The 19,563-nt window shown below is 31.1% G+C and overlaps 2 protein-coding genes across 4 annotated transcripts; both read left to right on the top strand.

The window, feature by feature from the left end:
- Positions 1 to 414: 414 nt before the first annotated feature.
- Positions 415 to 9,459, top strand: LOC143918629 (kelch-like protein 28). Its single transcript, XM_077440571.1, has 7 exons — positions 415 to 458; positions 2,385 to 2,524; positions 2,607 to 2,782; positions 2,859 to 3,041; positions 3,354 to 3,488; positions 3,596 to 3,774; positions 9,351 to 9,459. The coding sequence occupies exons 1-7, from the start codon at positions 415 to 417 to the stop codon at positions 9,457 to 9,459; spliced, it is 966 nt and encodes a 321-aa protein (XP_077296697.1).
- Positions 9,460 to 15,548: 6,089 nt separating this feature from the next.
- On the top strand, positions 15,549 to 18,538 carry LOC143918996 (kelch-like protein 1). 3 transcript variants are annotated; one of them, XM_077441149.1, is made up of 10 exons: positions 15,549 to 16,068; positions 16,143 to 16,267; positions 16,343 to 16,482; positions 16,565 to 16,740; positions 16,811 to 16,995; positions 17,308 to 17,470; positions 17,550 to 17,705; positions 17,776 to 17,934; positions 18,003 to 18,222; positions 18,355 to 18,538. In XM_077441149.1, exons 4-5 carry the CDS (start codon positions 16,594 to 16,596, stop codon positions 16,919 to 16,921), a joined length of 258 nt encoding a protein of 85 aa, XP_077297275.1. In that variant the 5' UTR covers positions 15,549 to 16,068; positions 16,143 to 16,267; positions 16,343 to 16,482; positions 16,565 to 16,593; the 3' UTR covers positions 16,922 to 16,995; positions 17,308 to 17,470; positions 17,550 to 17,705; positions 17,776 to 17,934; positions 18,003 to 18,222; positions 18,355 to 18,538. The 3 variants fall into 3 exon arrangements, with proteins under 3 accessions (XP_077297275.1, XP_077297276.1, XP_077297273.1); XM_077441150.1 differs by lacking the exon at positions 18,355 to 18,538 and having other exon boundaries at positions 17,550 to 17,693; positions 18,003 to 18,118; XM_077441147.1 differs by lacking the exon at positions 18,355 to 18,538 and having other exon boundaries at positions 16,811 to 17,470; positions 17,550 to 17,693; positions 18,003 to 18,118.
- The last annotated feature ends 1,025 nt before the right edge of the window (positions 18,539 to 19,563 follow it).

Below are 19,563 nucleotides of genomic sequence, written 5' to 3'. Positions count from 1 at the left end.
GGCACGAACTTATGCAATCATGTAATATGCATGTCAAATCTGTGTATTACGATATTTTCATACGAAATTATTTCCTTTTTTCGATCATATTCGATTCAATTCGATGTACCAAGTAAGGGTTCTGTTAAAATTTTAATAATAAACTGACCTTTCTAAAACCAATACATTGTGGATATTCGAAAAATTCGAATATTTAATAGTCCTATTACATATTGTTAAAGAACATGTATTTTTATCACCATATGGTTTATTTAACATTATATATGTACATGTGTATTCACACTCAAACATACAACCGAGCAACGCCTAATATAATACATTATATGTATAAGAATAAATATCAAACTGGCATTTATTAAATTTCACAAAGATAATCATGATATAATAATAATAAAATGAAATAATCATGAGAACATGACAGCAATGAAAAGAGTACAGCAAAAAGGAATGGCAGTATAGTGAGAGGACAATGCAGGATTTAATAAAGGGTCCCAGGATTGTCACTCCATTAAATCACAATTGCACAGAGTCATCCTGATAAATGCCGCTCACGACTCGCCACCCCCTTTTCCCCTCAGCTCTTCCGTTTCCGCTTTTCACCTCACCTCTCTACCCCCACCCCTTACTTTTCCAGACGTAAAAGGTGCAAGATAAATGACGTATCTCGTTACTGTGCACAAACCCAACATGGGTCGCATATCAAAGGACGTAACCCCCCCCCCCCCTTCCCCACACCCGCAAAATGTTTACTTGAAATATGTACATATGTAGTATATCTAACTAAATAAATAGACCATTTTTAAAAAAATCAGTTTACTTGAAATATGTACATATGTACATATGCAGTATATCTAACTAAATAAATAGACCATTTTTTAAAAATTGAGGGTTAGCTTTGAAAGAGTCGTCTTTGTTACTTTTGAGACTCAATTTTTTTCGTACATTGAAATTCCCTGCATTTGAAGGTTCGATTATATATACATATATAATACACTAGCTGAATTACCCGGCTTCGTTCGGTATTTGAAATATAAACCGCTTAAACATGACTAATCTAATAGTAAAAATTTTATTAAATTTATTTGAATATTCGTTTGTTCGATGACGTCACAGATTCTACCAACCAATCACAAATATAAATTATCTTTCCAAATGATGTATGTATTAGATAATTATAATATATAACTATATATAAATATGATATTCATTACATTTTACACCTGGAAATTCTTTTCAAAATATTTCCTTTGTTTTTTTATGTATACATATACATATACATTTATTTTTGTGATTTCCACATAATCCCAGAGATAACTTCTCCATCCCTTATAGTTTTATTTTATATAAATTTATTTGAATACTCATTTGTTTTTTTTATTAAATTGACTGGCACGAACAAACAAACATATATGTATATAAAGTTTCTTATAAAAAAATATATGTACACCCCTGGCGTATGCGCCCCCTAGGGCTCCGCCCTCTGCGTCTGCGCCCCCTTGGGCTCCACCCTCGGCGTCTGCGCCCCATAGGGCTTCGCCCCTGACGTATGCACCACCTAGAGCTTTGCCCTCGACGCCCCCTAGGGCTCCGCCCCCGACGTCTGCGCCCCCTAGGGCTTCGCCCTCGGCTCCTATGCCCCCGGAAACTTCGAATCCTTTAATACGGAAAAAAGCGAATTATTTGTTCGATGACGTCACGGATTTCTACGAACAAAGGATTGTTTTATTTTATTTATTTGTTTATTTATTTATTTATATATAATCTTGACAAAAGAAGTGCTTGAATGGTACCCGAGAGAATGCAACAGGGTAAAAGGAAGAACGCAAGGAAGATGGGTGAACGAAATTAGGAAAATGTGCGGAGTGAGATGGATGAGCGTTGCGCAAAACAGAGACGAGTGGAAGCGTGTTGGAGAGGTCTTCATCCAGCAGTGGATGGTGAATAGCTGTAAATGATGATGATATAATCTTAGCTATCAAGCTAATTTTAAGCATATGATTTGTTATTAATATGTGTATATCCAAAATTTAGTAAGAAATACAGTGTTTATTAAGATTCACCTGGCATAACACACTATCAGTAAATATCCAGCAGCAAAAGGGTAAGTTATACTTGTAAATCGTGATAAAAACTTTTCTGTATTTATGATAACTATGTATTTTTTTCAGGAGAAAACTAAGAATAAATTAGAAAGAAGATGTTAGTAGTGAAGGCGAAGTCCGATTTTGCCTCAAATCGAACGGAATACTTGTATGGTGCGATAAAACAAGAAAAGCACTGCGATGGTAACTTTTTTGTGCAAAGCTGGAGGTATCATTATTCGTATTCAAAAAGACCTAATTCCAAATTTTTGTGAATTTAATCATCATTTTTAATAATTGCAGCTATAACGTGCACTTGGTTGTGCTATCGGCATGCAGCGAATTCTTTGGGAGAAACGAGAATAACTTTAATGAGACTTTTTCCCCTTTTGACTTTAACGTTATCGATGTAATTCTAAAGTACTGCTACACTGGAGAAATAAGTACTAGTACATAAATGCCAAACATAATTCGTTCTAAGCACGTCTTTTTGTCATTCATGAAATCATTTAAATATAATTTTAGGTATAGACGACCATCAGTATAAAAAATATATGGAGCTAGCCAATCTGCTCGAAGTGAAAGTTCCACCGCGATATGAAACAGTTGATCTTTCTAACTACCTGGCAGTTTTGAAACTAACGGGTGATCCCGAATTGAAGAAAAAAGCGATGGATTTGACTCTGGAAATTTTCGAGACGGTGAGTGTTGATTATATAATAAAAAATTATGTTCTCTTTATTCTATTTCAATTATAATTCTGTTATAGCTATACAGAACGCAAGATTTTCTCAATCTACCAGCCTCCACTGTGATCGAAATATTAAAATTTTGAACGTGCCTTCCGAAGAAAACGTATTCAATTCTGTGAAATTCTGGGTAAATTATGATGATGCAAGCCGTAAAAATGACTTGGTAAATCTGATTAGTTATGTGAGCCTATCCTTGCTTTCGATCAAGGTATTTATTGTGTATTTTTGATTTCATTGAATATATAACATTTAATTATTTAACATTTATTGAATTCAAGTGGTTTTATCCGGCTATGCTCGGTATTTGTAACATAATTTGTGATTTAAACATGGTTAATCCAATAGTGAACATTTATTTGTTTTTCTATTAAATTTATTTCAATCTAAAATTAGAAATAGAAACTTTGATTTTTTTTCGATGTTCCCAAAAAATCTAACTTAGTTACAAAGTATCTTTCGAAATTATATATTAGATTATTTAATAGAAAAAAAATCATTGGAATGATGGGTATATTTTCAGTTTCTCGTCGAGGAAGTAATCAAGTTCTTTAATTCGTGTGCAGATTGTATGACCTCTCTTAGACTAGCAATTCTAGACAAGATTTCACTGAACAGTAAATCTCTTAACCAAAGAGAGACCCGTCGTAGGAAAAAAGTAATATCACAGACATAAATAATACGTTGTAAGTTTAATATCACAGATATAAATAATACTTTGATTGCATTATAAATTAATAATTTAATTCCAAGAATTGTTTTCAGAGTGCAAATACAATCGATGTATACGACGGAGAAGAGAAAAATTGGATTCTGTTAAAAGACATTGGAATTATTAAAAATAGTTTTGCGTCTGTCATCGCAGGAGATTGGATCATTATCATCGGCGGAATGAATTCTTCAAATTACGTAGTGAATTTAGTAAAGTTTTCGGGTGCTGTGAAGTACGTGATTAGATTAATTGGAATATAACTTAAATATTAATTTTCAAGTGGAATACATCGATTTGAAAAATGGTTAGAAACATCAATTGAAGTCATTAAATCAAGCTCGTTGCAATTTTTCAGCAGTGACACTTCCTCGCGATTCGTCCATAGATACATACATATTTACGCCATTGGTGGTTATGAAAATAGTCTGTCTATATCTACAGTTGAAAGGTGATTAAACTGCATTAATTTCATTAGATCTATTGAAAGAGACATTAACATTTATAAGTTTCGATTAGGTGGATTGGAAGATAATCACTCCATTGTTGTTAGCTGTTCATTGGCATAGTGCTTCCGTCATCGATGACAGAATATATGTAATAGGCGGGCAATTCTATGAAAATAAACAAAAATTACCTACCCATCAAGTGCTGATGTATTCACTAGAGACCAATTCTTGGATTTACCGCAGTCAGATGATTCAAGCACGAAGTTTTAATTCTGTAAATATCAATCAACTATTAACTACTACCGAAAATAATATAAAATCAAATTAAATTAATTTACCATTTTTAGAGCGTCGTATTCATCGGGAAAATTTTCATCGCAGGTGGCTATGACAATAAAACTTCTACTTATTTAGTGCGGAGAATTACTATAAACAGCATTCACCAACCTGCCGAAACCTTTATACGAAATCAGTCTCTGCTTTTTCCAAAAAAAAATACTCTGCATGGGTGATTTTTTATACAGCATAACTTTAATTTATATATTTTAAATGAATAATTAATTTATTGTCTTGACTTTCAGGTGGATATGATACAAAAACTATAAATGATGTTTGGGAATACGATCAGACAAGCAATACTTGGAAAGCTTTAAAAAGTCTTAGTAATGAGAAGTTATGGGATTGCACATGTCATTCCATATGATTCAATTATATGATGTTACTGAATATAGTTTTTTTTTTGTATTACTTCAAAATAAATGTTATATAAAATAATTTAAAATTATATTTATTTTATTTTAATACGCATACCACGGTGTAATACAGGTTACCCCAATATGAGACTGTAGCATAAAATACATAAATAACTATTTTATATAAACATACATAAAAATAAAATATATAAAAACACATTTATTTTACAAACTTTCACAATTTAAAGGAAAAAAATTAAGAAGAAAATAAAAAACAATAAAAATTCAAAAATATAAAAAATTTTATAATATTAAATTTAACGTTTTGAAATACTTATTAACCTTGTATCTAAATGTTTGAATAAATATACATACATATGTTTAGATATATACATATATATTTGCAACAACTTCTCAAAATATATTCTATTTTTATGTGAACATCTTACATCTACATACTCTCTCTTGGTATTTGTTTTAATAAATCTGTATAATTTGTTGTAAAATGATCCCTTTCACATTAAAATGATATTATACTTCATGATATAAAATGATATTACACATTAAAATAATATTATAAAATGATATTATATTAATGATATTATTAGCCTAATGTAAACATGTACATATGTGCTTATGTATTTTTGCGTGAAATTTCGGTAATCTTATATAAAACCAAAACCGAAAGTCATTTAAATGATAGGTTGTTCCATTGTGCATTTTTGTAACACCAAACGTGGAAAAAAAGGTCATAAAAATGAGTTGGGGACAAATTAAATGGAGGGCAGATTTTACGACCGGGCGTTGACTTCACGGTTAAATGAAATTTGAAATGAAAATAACACTATACATATACATTTTAAATTTCATTAAAGTCACATATTATTATCTACAAATTATAAAAAAGAAATTAATATTTTTAAGCGGCTCCTTTAGATTTTATAACTTATTTTATTCGGTTTGGCATAGAATCTACTAAAGTTTTTAAATTTTCGATTGGGAAGTCTTCGTACCATATCTTTTCTATTATTTCTTTCAACGATTTAAGAGTAGTAACATTGTTCTTCCTTATCCTGTACTTGATACACATCCATAAATTTTCGATTGGATTTAAATCGGGACTATTACCAGGCCATGGTAGTGTCTTTACACCCATTTCTTGTAAATAGTCCCAAACCTAAAAAAAGTAAAAAAAAATTTTCTATTCAATGCTATCAAATAAAATGAATACTCACCAATTTAGCTCGATGACAAGGGGTAGAGTCATCTTGTAAGATTATATCATCGGAATATGAAAGGTGGTTTTCCATCGATGGGACGAAGCTTTTTTCTAAAAAAATTTTATATCTTTTTTCATCGATGGCACCTTGTAGAAACTCCAATTGTCCAATACTATGGTATGAAAAGCATCCCCAGACCATTTGACTTGGAGGATGCTTAACAGTTTTAAGGGTACAATTTACATTATACTTTTCGCTAACTTTTCTTTGGACATACGGAAAACCATCAGGACTATAGAGGTTAAATTTTGATTCGTCGGAAAATATCACTCGTTGCCAATCTGATGGACTCCAATCTTCATGTGCTTTCGCCCATTCCAATCGATTGTTTTTCACTCTCTTGGTTAGTAGTGTTTTTTTTTTTGCAGCTTTCCGACCGTAGAGTCCAGCTTCTCTGAGTCACCTTCTTACTGTTGTGTCGCTGATTTCCATGGAAAATTGTGACGATACATCTGTTCTTATTTCTACAGCAGTTTTGAATCGCTGCTGTAAAGATAATCTGGTTATTACACGGTCTTGCCTCTTCGATGTGCATCTTTTCAGTCCGGTCCCCTTCTTACGATCAAAACTTTCAGATTCTCTTTTTTTTCAGTATTCTCAAAACAGTCGATATAGAACATTTTCCCATTTTCTTGGAAATTGACCGAAAGGAAAATCCTGAACTCGCTAATGTCGGGATTTTTACACTCTTCTCCAATGATAACTGAGCGCGTTTTGTCATGTTGACGTGTTCAAATTCGAATTTGATGCTTTATCCTCGAAAACCCACACTAAACTGAACTCAAATCTTAGAAAACAATGACATTTAAAATATTTGGTCGGTAAAAACCCTACACATAAAGGGATAATCCTTTTATTGCCTCAAAGTCGTAAAATTCACAAGCGTTCCATTTTATGTGACTGCTGGTGATATAATATAAATTGGAATATTATCAATACAACGCTCAGTGGATACTTATCAGTCCATCGTTGTATTCCTTTTACATATAACGTATATACGTGCATACGGAAGATTGAAATGAAGGCGATTATATTTTTGTAAGTAGAGTTTTAATACTATGTCTGCCTCTTTTTTTTCTTTATCTATGCACATTTGTAGTAACACTATGTATGTATATGAAACTTTGTAATCATGTGAAAATTCGAATGATTTGAATCGGTCACTGATCAGGCTTTCATGGTTTTGAAAACATGTGTTTATCGTTTTGATGTAATTTTTTTTAAATTTACATGTGTATGTAAAAAAGTTTCGGAAAAAAATATAAAAAACTCGAAAATTTAGATTAACTTCTGATGTACAATGCCTACATAATAAATATAAATATATAAGTAAAACTAGTAAAAAACAGAAAAATTAAAAAGCAGAAAACATGTTAAAATAAATAATAATAAAAAAGTAACAAAAGGAAAATAATACATCAGAAGAAAAAAAATGAACAAAGTGTAAAAATCAAATAAAAATCCATAAATCCCCATTCTTTGTTTACATTGAACAAAATTAAAATAGTACATAAAAATGTTATAGTAAAAAAAAGATTCCACTCATACATCACATTCAAATTAAGAAAGTAATGATGAGTGCAGGTTACCAGATGTTAAAATAATATCCGATAATCTACGCTCACCGAGGTGGAAAATATCGCATTCAGGGATGGCAGCAACGATTTCATTGAGAAGTCGAATAGCTCTTGGTATAGGAGCCATTCGAAAAAGAACTGTGCGAGCAGGAGGTACAACCATTAAATTGTGATATCTACCACGCACATAATTATTAGGTACATAAAGTCCTAACAGTTCCAGCAACAACGGGCATGACGTATTACCACGCAGTAGCTGGAGAACGAAACGAATAAACGAGAAGTTTCTCCGAAGTTCAAGGGAATTATACCCAAGCATGCCCAAAAGGAAAGGAGTAGGATAGAGATATGGGTAATACCCAAACTCTTTCTTATATAGAAAACGAAGAACTTTTTGCACTTTTTTCTTTTTGCACTTTTTTGATAATAAGAGAGTAGTTTGCTTCATTGCAGATTCCACACAATTGCATTATACTCTAGCTTACATCCGTGTGATCAAACAAACCGTAGGATCCGGATGTGAAGGATTCCAAGCGAAACGCGCAGATTAAGTCAGAACTATTTATTATAACATATCTTCCGGCCTGTTCTCCAACAAGTGACCATAACAACACGCATCCGGTCTCTCCCATGCATACCACACACATACTTTATCCCCAGTTTGACCAACCACACATACGGCTCGGCTCGTTTAAAAATCATACCTTCATATATATATAAATATGTATATATATATATATATATATATATATATATATATATATATATATATATGTATATATATATATATATATATATATATATATATATATATATATATATATGTATATATATATATATATATATATATATATATATATATATATATATATATATATATATATATGTACTCGTAAGTAGCGAGAAATAAATTTGTTGCCAAAAATTAGAAGCGTGTATTTTAAAATGTACGTGAACATATGTACATAGTCTGATATATGTACATGCATACATAAATAAATAATTAATTTCATATACATAAGTTTCATCTTAGTATCGAGTAATATATTAAATTTAATAAATATCTGCATATCGGACTGTCAGTTTACTTCTTCACTTTTTTTCTACTATTCTATTTTTTCGCCCCTTTAAAATTACAATAAATTAAAGTAAAAGTCTTGCACTTCCATATGTTTTGTGGATGAAAAGAAAATTTTAATTTAACAAATTAAAAGTTAAATTTTATGTTCTTAGAACAGTCAACAATATTGTTAAATACCACACAATTTTTTCCACTCATATAAATCGTTTGGTGTTATATTATTTATAGAAATATAAAAATAAAAATTATGATCAAAATCTAACCGAAAGTAGAGCTTTTGTAGAGCTTTTGCCTCACAATATCCAAAATGTTAGTTTCCACATTTTAACGCTGAAATGTGTATCGAGAACGTTCTCAATCTTATATACGGTATATTTTCGAAAACAAAATAGCATAAATTTTTTATTACTATTGAATTTGCTGAATTTTTGTCACGTTTTGGGTAAATAATTAATTAAAAGCTATTCGAACATTTTGTACTGAGACATTGAAGCTGTTCCGAAGCCACTGAAGCCAAATCCGTTAAAACCATTTCAATCAATAAATAATCTTTGCCAAATTATTTTTCGTCATTTTCTTTATATGCATATCTGGTCAATCATTATTCTGATTCACTGAAATAATTGATCCGATTTTATTTTTGCCCGTATCATTTTTACTATTACCGAGGGTGCATTTTTTGTTTTGTTTTGTTTTGCGGATTATTTATTGACTGAAATGGTTGTATTTCAGATTGGCGACTTCTATTGGAATTGCATTAGGGCAGAATTATGTGGAATATGTTGATAAAGGCGCCGGCATATATTTTGATCCGATCGGAAAGGCTACAAATTTTAAGTAAAAAATTGAAAGTACAAATCGTCACCGATCTATCTTTTATCGTCGAGGAAACTCAAAACATGCCGATGTATTTGGCTCAGCTGGAAGAACGATGTAAATTAATTAAAAATCTTTACAACGACAACAATTGTATGGCAATGGCCCAGGCGATGAGTACTACCTTGGATGAGTGTAAATCTCTACACCATCGCATTTCACAATCTCTGAAGAGGACGCGATCGAAGAGGGCTGCTCTTAAGATGGCGAAAAGTGCACTTGGTTTAGCAGAAACTGTCACGAGTTTGATGGATCAACAAGAATCAAGACCAGACGCCGATGATAATATATTTCAATCAGATATTTCTCTTGAAGAATTAGAAAAACAACAACAGACGTTTGCTGATCAAATAACCCTGACGTCTTCCTTGAGTGTTTTCGACAGCAAGATGTCAGACGTTATCCAAAGGGAAAAGAAACTAGATGAGAGTCTTACGAAAGTTTCAGTCATCTTGGAAAAAGAACGGAAGCTTTCGATGGAAGATAGGAAGCAGTTAGAAGATCACCGTGTAAAATTGAATACCTTGAATCAACGGTCGAACGAGACTATAGAAAATTTATCAAATATTGGGAAGATTTTGAGCAAAAATAACAATACTTTGAACAAGCACAAAGATGAAATCAATAAATTGAACATCGAAAACGAATTCAACATGCTACTAATGACTATGCAGAATAATATAAATGTACTGAAACATAAGTTGGATGAAATTTTTCTGACCATCGAATTGAGTCAAAAAAATATTTTACATACATCAGTGATTAGTCATGAACTAATCTTAGCGGAGTTGTCCCAAATCGTGGACCAAATTGGAAACGACAACGAATTGCTCTATCACCTTGTTCTAACTAACATTAAACAAATCATCGCTCTTTCCAAAGTAAATACGTTTGCTGAAAGTCATAACATGATTACGGAACTGACGATACCTCTAGTCAGCAAGCGAAGATACTTGGTATACAAACCATTGCCATTACCGACCGCCCAGAGCGAATCAAACCCAGATATGTATTTATATATAGAACCACTTTCGTTGAAATACTTGGCCATTTCTACAGACAAGGCAACCTACGCTTACATAGAAATGATCAATTGTTTACAGCTATCTGAAGAGCTTCTATGTACAGTGCCTCGAACCCATTCAGTGGGCTTGTCTCCAATATGCGAGGTTGAACTCTTGACTCAACACACTGAAACTTTACCAGAAACATGCAAGGTGATGTTCTTGTACGGCAGCATAGATCTGTGGTTTCAGCTTCAAAACAATCGATGGATCTTCGCCCAGACCAAGAAAACCAAAATCACCATCAATTGCCCGGGGAAAGATGACATGGACATTGTCATCACTGGATCAGGTATGCTGAATCTTCCGTTGGATTGCACGGCACAAACTTCTTCAATCAGTCTGCCTCGTTCTGGAAAACCTCTGGGAAATGCGGTGTCACCAAAGACATTTTTCAATTTGAAAGATGACACTTGTTGCTCCTCTTCGAAGATGGACGAGATGAAACGTATCCAGAAGCCTATCCAGGTGACTGCAATGGAAGCTGAATGCTTGGAAAGATATGGGTATACTCTACGCAGTTGGGATTTGCGCAGTTGGGGTTCGGGACATCACTACGAGATCACTCTTCTGGCTGTGATTGGGTACGTGTTGGTGGCCGTATTCCCCGTCTTGTTGATATTCATCGTGTACAAAGTTGTGATGTGTCTAAAGATTAAAGTTGCGTCGAAAATCTGTCAAAATCGAACGGAGAATAATTTAAATAAGAAGATTATTCTTTATGACATTATTAAGTGATTTACAAATGTCGAAAGGTCGTATGGACGTCATATTAACGAAGTTAATATGACGTATCTCTCTGGTTTTATTTGAATGGAAAATAATGAAAAATTGTATGATAGATTACAAAAATATATTATAAATTCTTTGAATTAATTATTTAATTTTTAAGTTTATAAAAAATCATTAAAAAATATTATAATTCAGGAAATCTATTATTAAAATAATAAAGTTCATCACACAATTATTTCTGTGTTTTTTTTTTATTCGTGGATTTATTTCTTTACTGCCCCAATGCAAGATTTTTTTTTTTTAAATAAAACAAGCTTTTTATAAAATCGTATTTAGATTATGGGAAGAATAATAAAAAAATCATGTTTTAGTTTTGCATTGTTTTTTATTAGAAAAAACTGGATGATTCATATAGTATGCATATACATACATAGATGTTTCTAATTTTTTCAACGAATCTGTCAGCGCCGAAATTCCTGTAAATGTCGATGGTATATTTGAAATTTTGTCTTCCACAAAAATTCTTTGACTTTGGAAGATGCTGAATTAGATTTATTTTGTGATGTTGTGTTTTGTTGATTCTACTTGATAATTAGGATGATTATTTGATATTGAAGATTCTTTAATTGATTCTATTTGAGTAATATTTAATGGAAATTTGAAGGCTGAAGGGATCAAGCTGAAAATTTACATTTGTATTCTTTGTGTACAGGTTTTGGTTAATCGTAAATTCGTAATTCGTAAACCAGAAGTAGTAATTTTTTTTAAAACAATGTTTCATTATTTTATTTTGACCTTAAAAATTATTTCTATCTTCTTGATATTTAATTCATAGTGATTTTACGTAATAAAAAAATTTTGAACAAAACCCCACAGCCGGAAGTAGAACTTTTTTATTGTGTAATTTCCCTACATTTGCGCTCAATTTGTATCAAAAATGGCCTATATCTAGTATTTGTGAACGTGTATATACGTTTCATTATCGAATTTTGTTTGTTATACTTCATATATTTCTCTAATAAATTCGTGGGTTGGTCACATCCGATTTTTTTTATATCACAATAAAGATAAAAAAAAAATGGAACGATTATATTTATTATACATAAATTAAACTTGTATGTAAAATAAATTTATTACATACAAGTTTTTTTTAAGTTTTCGGCGCTATGAGTGCGAAATCAGCAATGTAAATGTTAAAAAATCTAAAGAAGACACATTTACATACATAGGCTATATATAAAAAATTTAAATTAAAATATAAATAGTAAGTATCTCTATTTTACACTCGCATCAACGTTATTGGCATATTGCTTAAATATAAAAAAATTAAATCGTTTCGAATTTTTCTAGGAATAAAGTAACCCCCTTCGTGTGCAAAATATTTATAACTGCAAATATTTCACATGGAAACCTCAAGTTGATAACAACACATTTACACAGGGTTTAGCCATAGAGATATCGTTTTCAACAAATAAAATGAATGAATTAAAAAAAATCGATACTACAGGTATTTTTTTTTGTAAAATCGATATTACTAAAGATAGATTTTCGGTCCGATCCCGTTACTACCGGTATCGGTACTATCGGTATTGCATTCCTTACTTCCGATTTATTTTCCACACCACTGAACACATCAAGCTGAAAATTTACATTCGTATTATTTGTGTACTAACATATGTATGTACATAAAGTAGATAAGGTTTTATTTATAATTCGTAAAAAAATTACATCTTCATACTTTATATATGTATGTTCTTCATAATATTTTATGCGTATAGTATTTATAGGGATATTAAGTAGTAAAAAATATTAAACAAAATGCGACAGCCTAAATTAGTGCTCAAACTTATTTCGAAAATGCTTTCATAGCCGTTATGTGTGACCGCATATGTGCATCATTAACAAATTTTGTTTTTTATACTTCTTCATTTTCTGCAATACATAGATAAATTCATGGGTTAGTGACACCCGAGTTTTTTAACCAAATCGCAATGACTGGATCCGGATTGTATTTTGATTCGCTGGGACAGATGAACTGAGAATACAAAACTGGCACATTTAGAGAAAATAATAAAGGATGCTAAAGTGGGAAGCCAGAAAATTGAAATTTACGACAGTGAAATTTCTTTTTTAGCATTTTGGTTTTTTTAATGACATCTTGTGAATCCTATCTTAATAGTTGGAATTTGTCTACTTCGCAGAATAAAAGAACAAAACGGGGTTAAGTTATTTTGGTAAAATGTGGAATTCTTTCACTGGAGACAAGAGCGAAAAAGACTTTGAAAAACTTCAGGGTGCCGTTTCTAGTCTAAATTCCAATTTAAATGGTTTGTCCATTACATTCCAAAATGAAGTAATCGTCATTAAATCGTCAATGAATGACATCAAAGAAAACGTACAGGAAATACAAACTTATCAAATCATAGTTCGTGAAAATATGAGCAACATGACAGACATCATAATGGAAGAGAAGAAATTATCGCACCAAGATGGACTTAAAATACAAGAACACGAACAGCGGTTGGATAAAACGGATACCTATCTAGAAAGAGTACCGGTAATATTAAACGATTACAAAGATATATTGACGCGCCATGGTGTAAATTTGAATTTGCACCAAAAATCAATCGACATTTTGGAAATTAGAACCAAAATGTCAACGTATATGAGTAGTATTCAAAACTCACTCCGTAGCATTTCAACTGCCTTTAAAGATTTGCTGACGGCCATAAGTTTGGCCAAAAAAGACGTACTCCACACAGCTGTCATATCACATCAGAGAATATATGAAGAGTTGGTGAAAAACATACGCAATGTGAACCAAGACAGCGAGTTGCCTTACCCCCTTACTATTAATCATATACAATCTCTACTCGATATCTCAAGTGTTATCAGTTTCGTTCAAGACGGTATGGTAATATTTCAACTTCAAATACCGATGGTACTCAAACGCGAGCTTACTCTTTACCAATGCCGATCGCTCAAGATCCTTCGCAACCCGACATGTTCCTGTTAGGGATCCCAAATATTCGACTTCAACTATTCGAATATCGAATAGTTAATCAAGAGCTATTCAAATATTCGAATATATTCGAAAATTAAGAAAAAAGGTAATTACATATGTACTAAGCATAAATTACATTATATTTATATATGTAATATATTACAATTAATAAAACATAATTTTAATAAAATTAAAAAACATATAAAACTAAAATACACACTAAAATATAAGATAAAAATTTATATAATGCTGTTATTATACTATTTTTAATATTATACTATTATTGCTTAATTCTTTGATTGCGGTTTCAACGGTAGTAAGAACATCAATTAAAATTTTCAAAATATAAATTTCATTCTTAGAAACAGTATTGAAATTATATTATTTTAGTGCTTTGTTTACACTTTCGTAAACTTGAATAAATCGTCTTATCATAGTTGCCGTTGAATTCCACCTCGTCCTTACATCCAATAATAATTTCAATTTTTAATTTTCTTTTTTCATTGTGATTTCTTCTAAAAATGTATATTTCGCCGGTGACTTCTTAGATATTCGTATTATTTTTCTGAAGTTTTCTAAAATTTCATAGAGATTATTATGAATCGAAAAGTGATTTTCTTCAAACATTTCTGTATTTAATGAATAAAAGTCCATTTATTCACATGCAGACATTTCATCTTCCTCATTATCTTCATTTTCATCACAATTATCCCCATTACATATTTAATTTTCTTCACAATCGTCGGCTTCTTCGTCATTACTCTTTTCATATTGATGAAATATTCGAATAACGAATGGCTGAAAAATTAGACAAATAATTCGTATACTCAAATATTCGAATATTCGATTGGGATCCCTAGTTCCTGTTCATACAACCAGATCATAAATACTCTTATCTGGCCATAGAGACATTCGAAAAGCACCACTACGCTCTCTTCAAATCGATCGACAATTGCAAAAAACTGTCCGATGCAAGGTATTTGTGCCATGGAAATGTTAGCATTTGGCAAAGGATTTCGAACGGCCGTTGAATCTACGTTCAAACGGCCATCAGAAGATTGACCATAAATTGTCATGTCAACGACTTCATCCAAGAAGAAAGAGTCACAGGATCCGGAATAATGTCAAACTTAACATTCGTGATGGGTGTTTGCGTACATTGATTACCTCCACCTCACCCCAAGCAAAATAAACAACATTACAATACCGAAAGTTTACTTGAATATATGGAACGACTCGTGCTGATTAGTCATAGTAAATTTCAGATCGAACATATCGATAAAAAATAATAAAAAATATTATAAATATTTTTTTTGCTATTTGTTTAAAAATAACGACAATTTGCAAAAGCATACGAGATTGTGCCACAACTCAGCTTAGGTTTGCAATAAAGAGGACGTGTGTTTAAATATAGGTTAATATCGAAAAATTCATTCGACTTTCTCGATGATTACGGGTACATCTATAGCTGTTGACAAGATCTAGACATTTAACAAATGCAATTTGACCTTTTGCAAATGTACCTTATCTTTCGCAAATTTGGCTACTCCGAATTCACCAATTGTTTTAAGCATACACATGCTTGTGGTTTGTTATACATATGTGTATATCCAAATTTTAGTTTGACATAAAGTGTTTATTAAGAGTGACCTGGCATAGCATACTATCAGTAAATATCCAGCAGCCAAAGGGTTGAGATATACGTACGTGTTAGTCGTGATAAAACCGCAGAATGACAGTGCTTATCATCATTAGTTGCCTTTCTGTCCAATTGGTAAGTCGTGCTTTATCATGCTTAGCACTTGTATTTTTTCTGTATCTATGATGATGTATAATTTTTTTTTTCAGGAGAAAACTAAGAAAAAATCAGAAACAAGATGTTCGTAGTGAAGGCAAAATCTAACGGAATACTTGTATGATGCGATGAAACAAGAAAAGCACTGCGATGGCAACTTTTTTGTTCGAAGCCGGAGGTATCATTATTCGTATTCAAAAAGACCTAATTCCAAATTTTTGTCAATTTTAATCATCATTTTTCGTAATTGCAGCTACTACGTGCACATGGTTGTGCTATCGGCATGCAGCGAATTCTTTGGGAGAAACGAGAATAACTTGAATGAGACTTTTCCCTCTTTTGACTTTGACGTTATCGATGCAATTCTAAAGTACTACTACACTGAAGAAATAAGTACTAGTTTATATATATCAAACATAATTCATTCAAAACACGTGTATTTATCAATCATGAAATCATTTAAATATAATTTTAGGTATAGACGACCATCACAATGAATAATTTATGGATCTAGCCAACCTGCTCAAAGTGAAAGTTCTACCACGATATGAAACATTTGATCTTTCTAACGGCCTAGTAGTTTTGAAACTAAAGGGTGATATTGAATTGAAGAAAAAGGCGATGGATTTGACTTTAGAAAATTTCGAGACGGTGAGTGTTGATTATATAATAAAAAATGATGTTCTTTTTATATTATTTTTCAATTATAATTCTGTTTTAGCTGCACAGAACGCAAGTTTTTCTCAATCTACCAACCTCCACTGTGATCGAAATATTGAAATTGGACGATTTGAACGTGCCTTCCGAAGAAGACGTATTCAATTCTGGGTAAATTATGATGATGCAAGTAAAAATGACTTGGTAAATCTGATTAGTTATGTGAGGCTATCCTTGCTTTCGATTAAGGTATTTATTGTGTATTTTTGATTTCATTGTATATATTACATTTATTTGATTTGACATTTATTGAATTCAAGTGGTTTTACCAGGCTATGCTCGGTATTTGTAATATCATTTGTGATTTAAACATGGTTAATCTAATAGTGAACATTAATTTGTTTTTTTATTAAATTTATTTCAAACTAAAAATATAAATAGAAACTTTGATTTGTTTTTGATGTTCCCAAAAGATCTAACATAGTTACAAAGTATCTGTCGAAATTATATATTAGATTATTTAATAGAAAAAAATCATTGGAATGATGGGTATATTTTCAGTTTCTCGTCGAGGAAGTAATCAAGTTCTTTAATTTGTGTGCAGATTGTATGACCTATCTTAGACTAGCAATTCTAGACAAGATTTCACTGAACAGTAAATCTCTTAACCAAAGAGAGACCCGTCGTAGGAAAAAAGTAATATCACAGACATAAATAATACTTTGTAAGTTTAATATCACAGACATAAATAATACTTTGATTGCATTATAAATTAATAATTTAATTCCACGACTTCTTTTCAGATTGCAAATACCATCGATGTATATGACGGAGAAGAGAAAAATTGGACTCTGTCAAAAGACATTGGAATTACTAAAAATAGTTTTGCGTCTGTCATCGCAGGAGATTGGATCATTATCATCGGCGGAATGAATTCTTCAAATTACGTAGTGAATTCAGTAACGTTTTTGGGTACTGTGAAGTACGTAATTAGATTAATTGGAATATAACTTAGTTATTTATTTACAGGTGGAATACATCGATATAAAGATGGTCAGAAACATAAATTGAAGCCATTAAATCAAGTTCGTTGCAATTTTTCAGCAGTGACACTTCCTCGCGATTCGTCCATAGATTTTACGCCATCGGTGGTTTTGAAAATAGTCTGTCTATATCTACAGTTGAAAGGTGATTAAACTGCATTAATTTTATTAGATCGATTTAAAGGGACATTAACATTTTTTGATTTCGATTAGGTGGAACAGCAAAACTGAAGATTGGGAGATAATCACTCCATTGTTATTAGCTGTTTATTGGCATAGTGCTTCGGTCATCGATGACAGAATATATGTAGTAGGCGGGCAATTCTATGAAAATAAAAAAAAATTACCTACCCATCAAGTGCTGACGTATTCACTAGAGACCAATTCTTGGATTTACCGCAGTCAGATGATTCAAGCACGAAGTTCTCATTCTGTAAATATCAATCAACTATTAACTACTATCGAAAATAATATAAAATCAAATTAAATTAATTTATTTTTTATACAGCTTAACTTTAACTTATATACCTTAAATGAACAATGAATTTATTGTCTCGACTTTCAGGTGGATATGATACAAATACTGTAAATGATGTTTGGGAATACGATCAGACAAGCAATACTTGGAAAGCTTTAAAAAGTCTTAGTAAAGAGAGAAGTTATGGGATTGCACATGTCATTCCATATGATTCAATTATATGATGCTACTGAATATGGTTTTTTGTATTACTTCAAAATAAATGTTATATAAAATAATATAAAATTATATTTATTTTATTTTATACGCATACCATATACGCATACCACGGTGTCTTACAAGTTACCCCAATATGACACTGTAGCAGAAAATACATAAATAACTATTTTATATAAACATACATACAAATAAAATATATAAAAACACATTTAATTTCATTTTACAAACATTCACAATTTAAAGAAAAAAAATTAAGACGAAAATAAAAAACAATTAAAATTCAAGATTGAAAAATATACAAAATTTAAAAATATTAAATTTAACTTTTTAAAATATTAATTTACCTTGTATCTAAATGTTTGAATAAATATACATACATATGTATAGATATATACATACATATATATTTGCAACAACTTCTCAAAATATATTCTATTTTTATGTGACCATCTAACATCTACATAGTACATATGTACATACATACGCATGAGCTGATAAATAAGAGTGGACAAATCCGTATATCATAATAATTATAAGTATGCTTTGGGATTTGTACATGTACATTTAAAAAAATTCGATTCAATTCAATTCAGGAAATTTTTAACTTTTAATTTTTTGTGGATTTTATTTTTTGTTTTCTTAAATATTTTTAATAAAAAATCACTCGTTTGTAAATAAACAAATATTAAAGATTCTTAGATTGTAAAATCAATCAGGTATTTTCCACATGTTTCTTCGATTAAATAATTCTTTTCATTAGATTTACATCTTAACTTCTGAATTTATTGTTGTCAATCGACTTTGTTATAGTTTTACTCGCATAGGTACTGGTATGTTTACGTGGTTTTGTTTTACTTGTAATTTTGCAGCTAGTTTAAATGTTATGTAGTTTGTTTGAGACCCTGCAACTAGTAAGGCTCTATACTTGTGAAAGGTTCCATGACATTCTTTGAAAATAACTGTCACTATAGCTAGTAAGCTGTTTATATCTCTATATATATTTTAATGTGATACAAATTTTTGAAAATGTATTTAATGCATGTATTTAAGTTTTCTATTAAATTCTATTTTTGTGAC

Source organism: Arctopsyche grandis, chromosome 11, assembly GCF_051622035.1.
Source record: "Arctopsyche grandis isolate Sample6627 chromosome 11, ASM5162203v2, whole genome shotgun sequence".
NCBI classification, from domain to species: domain Eukaryota; kingdom Metazoa; phylum Arthropoda; class Insecta; order Trichoptera; family Hydropsychidae; genus Arctopsyche; species Arctopsyche grandis.
Note: the sequence above shows the minus strand (reverse complement) of the source record. Positions and strands in the feature narration are given on the sequence as shown.

Bases quoted from the DNA above. Each gene is read 5' to 3' on its own strand.
- LOC143918629 (XM_077440571.1), top strand. From the start codon at position 415: ATGACAGCAATGAAAAGAGTACAGCAAAAAGGAATGGCAGTATA. The intron at 2,525-2,606 runs GTACTAGTACAT...ATATAATTTTAG, and splicing joins CTGCTACACTGGAGAAATAA to GTATAGACGACCATCAGTAT. The intron at 3,042-3,353 runs GTATTTATTGTG...GTATATTTTCAG, and splicing joins TATCCTTGCTTTCGATCAAG to TTTCTCGTCGAGGAAGTAAT.
- LOC143918996 (XM_077441149.1), top strand. From the start codon at position 16,594: ATGGATCTAGCCAACCTGCTCAAAGTGAAAGTTCTACCACGATATGAA. The intron at 16,741-16,810 runs GTGAGTGTTGAT...ATTCTGTTTTAG, and splicing joins CTTTAGAAAATTTCGAGACG to CTGCACAGAACGCAAGTTTT.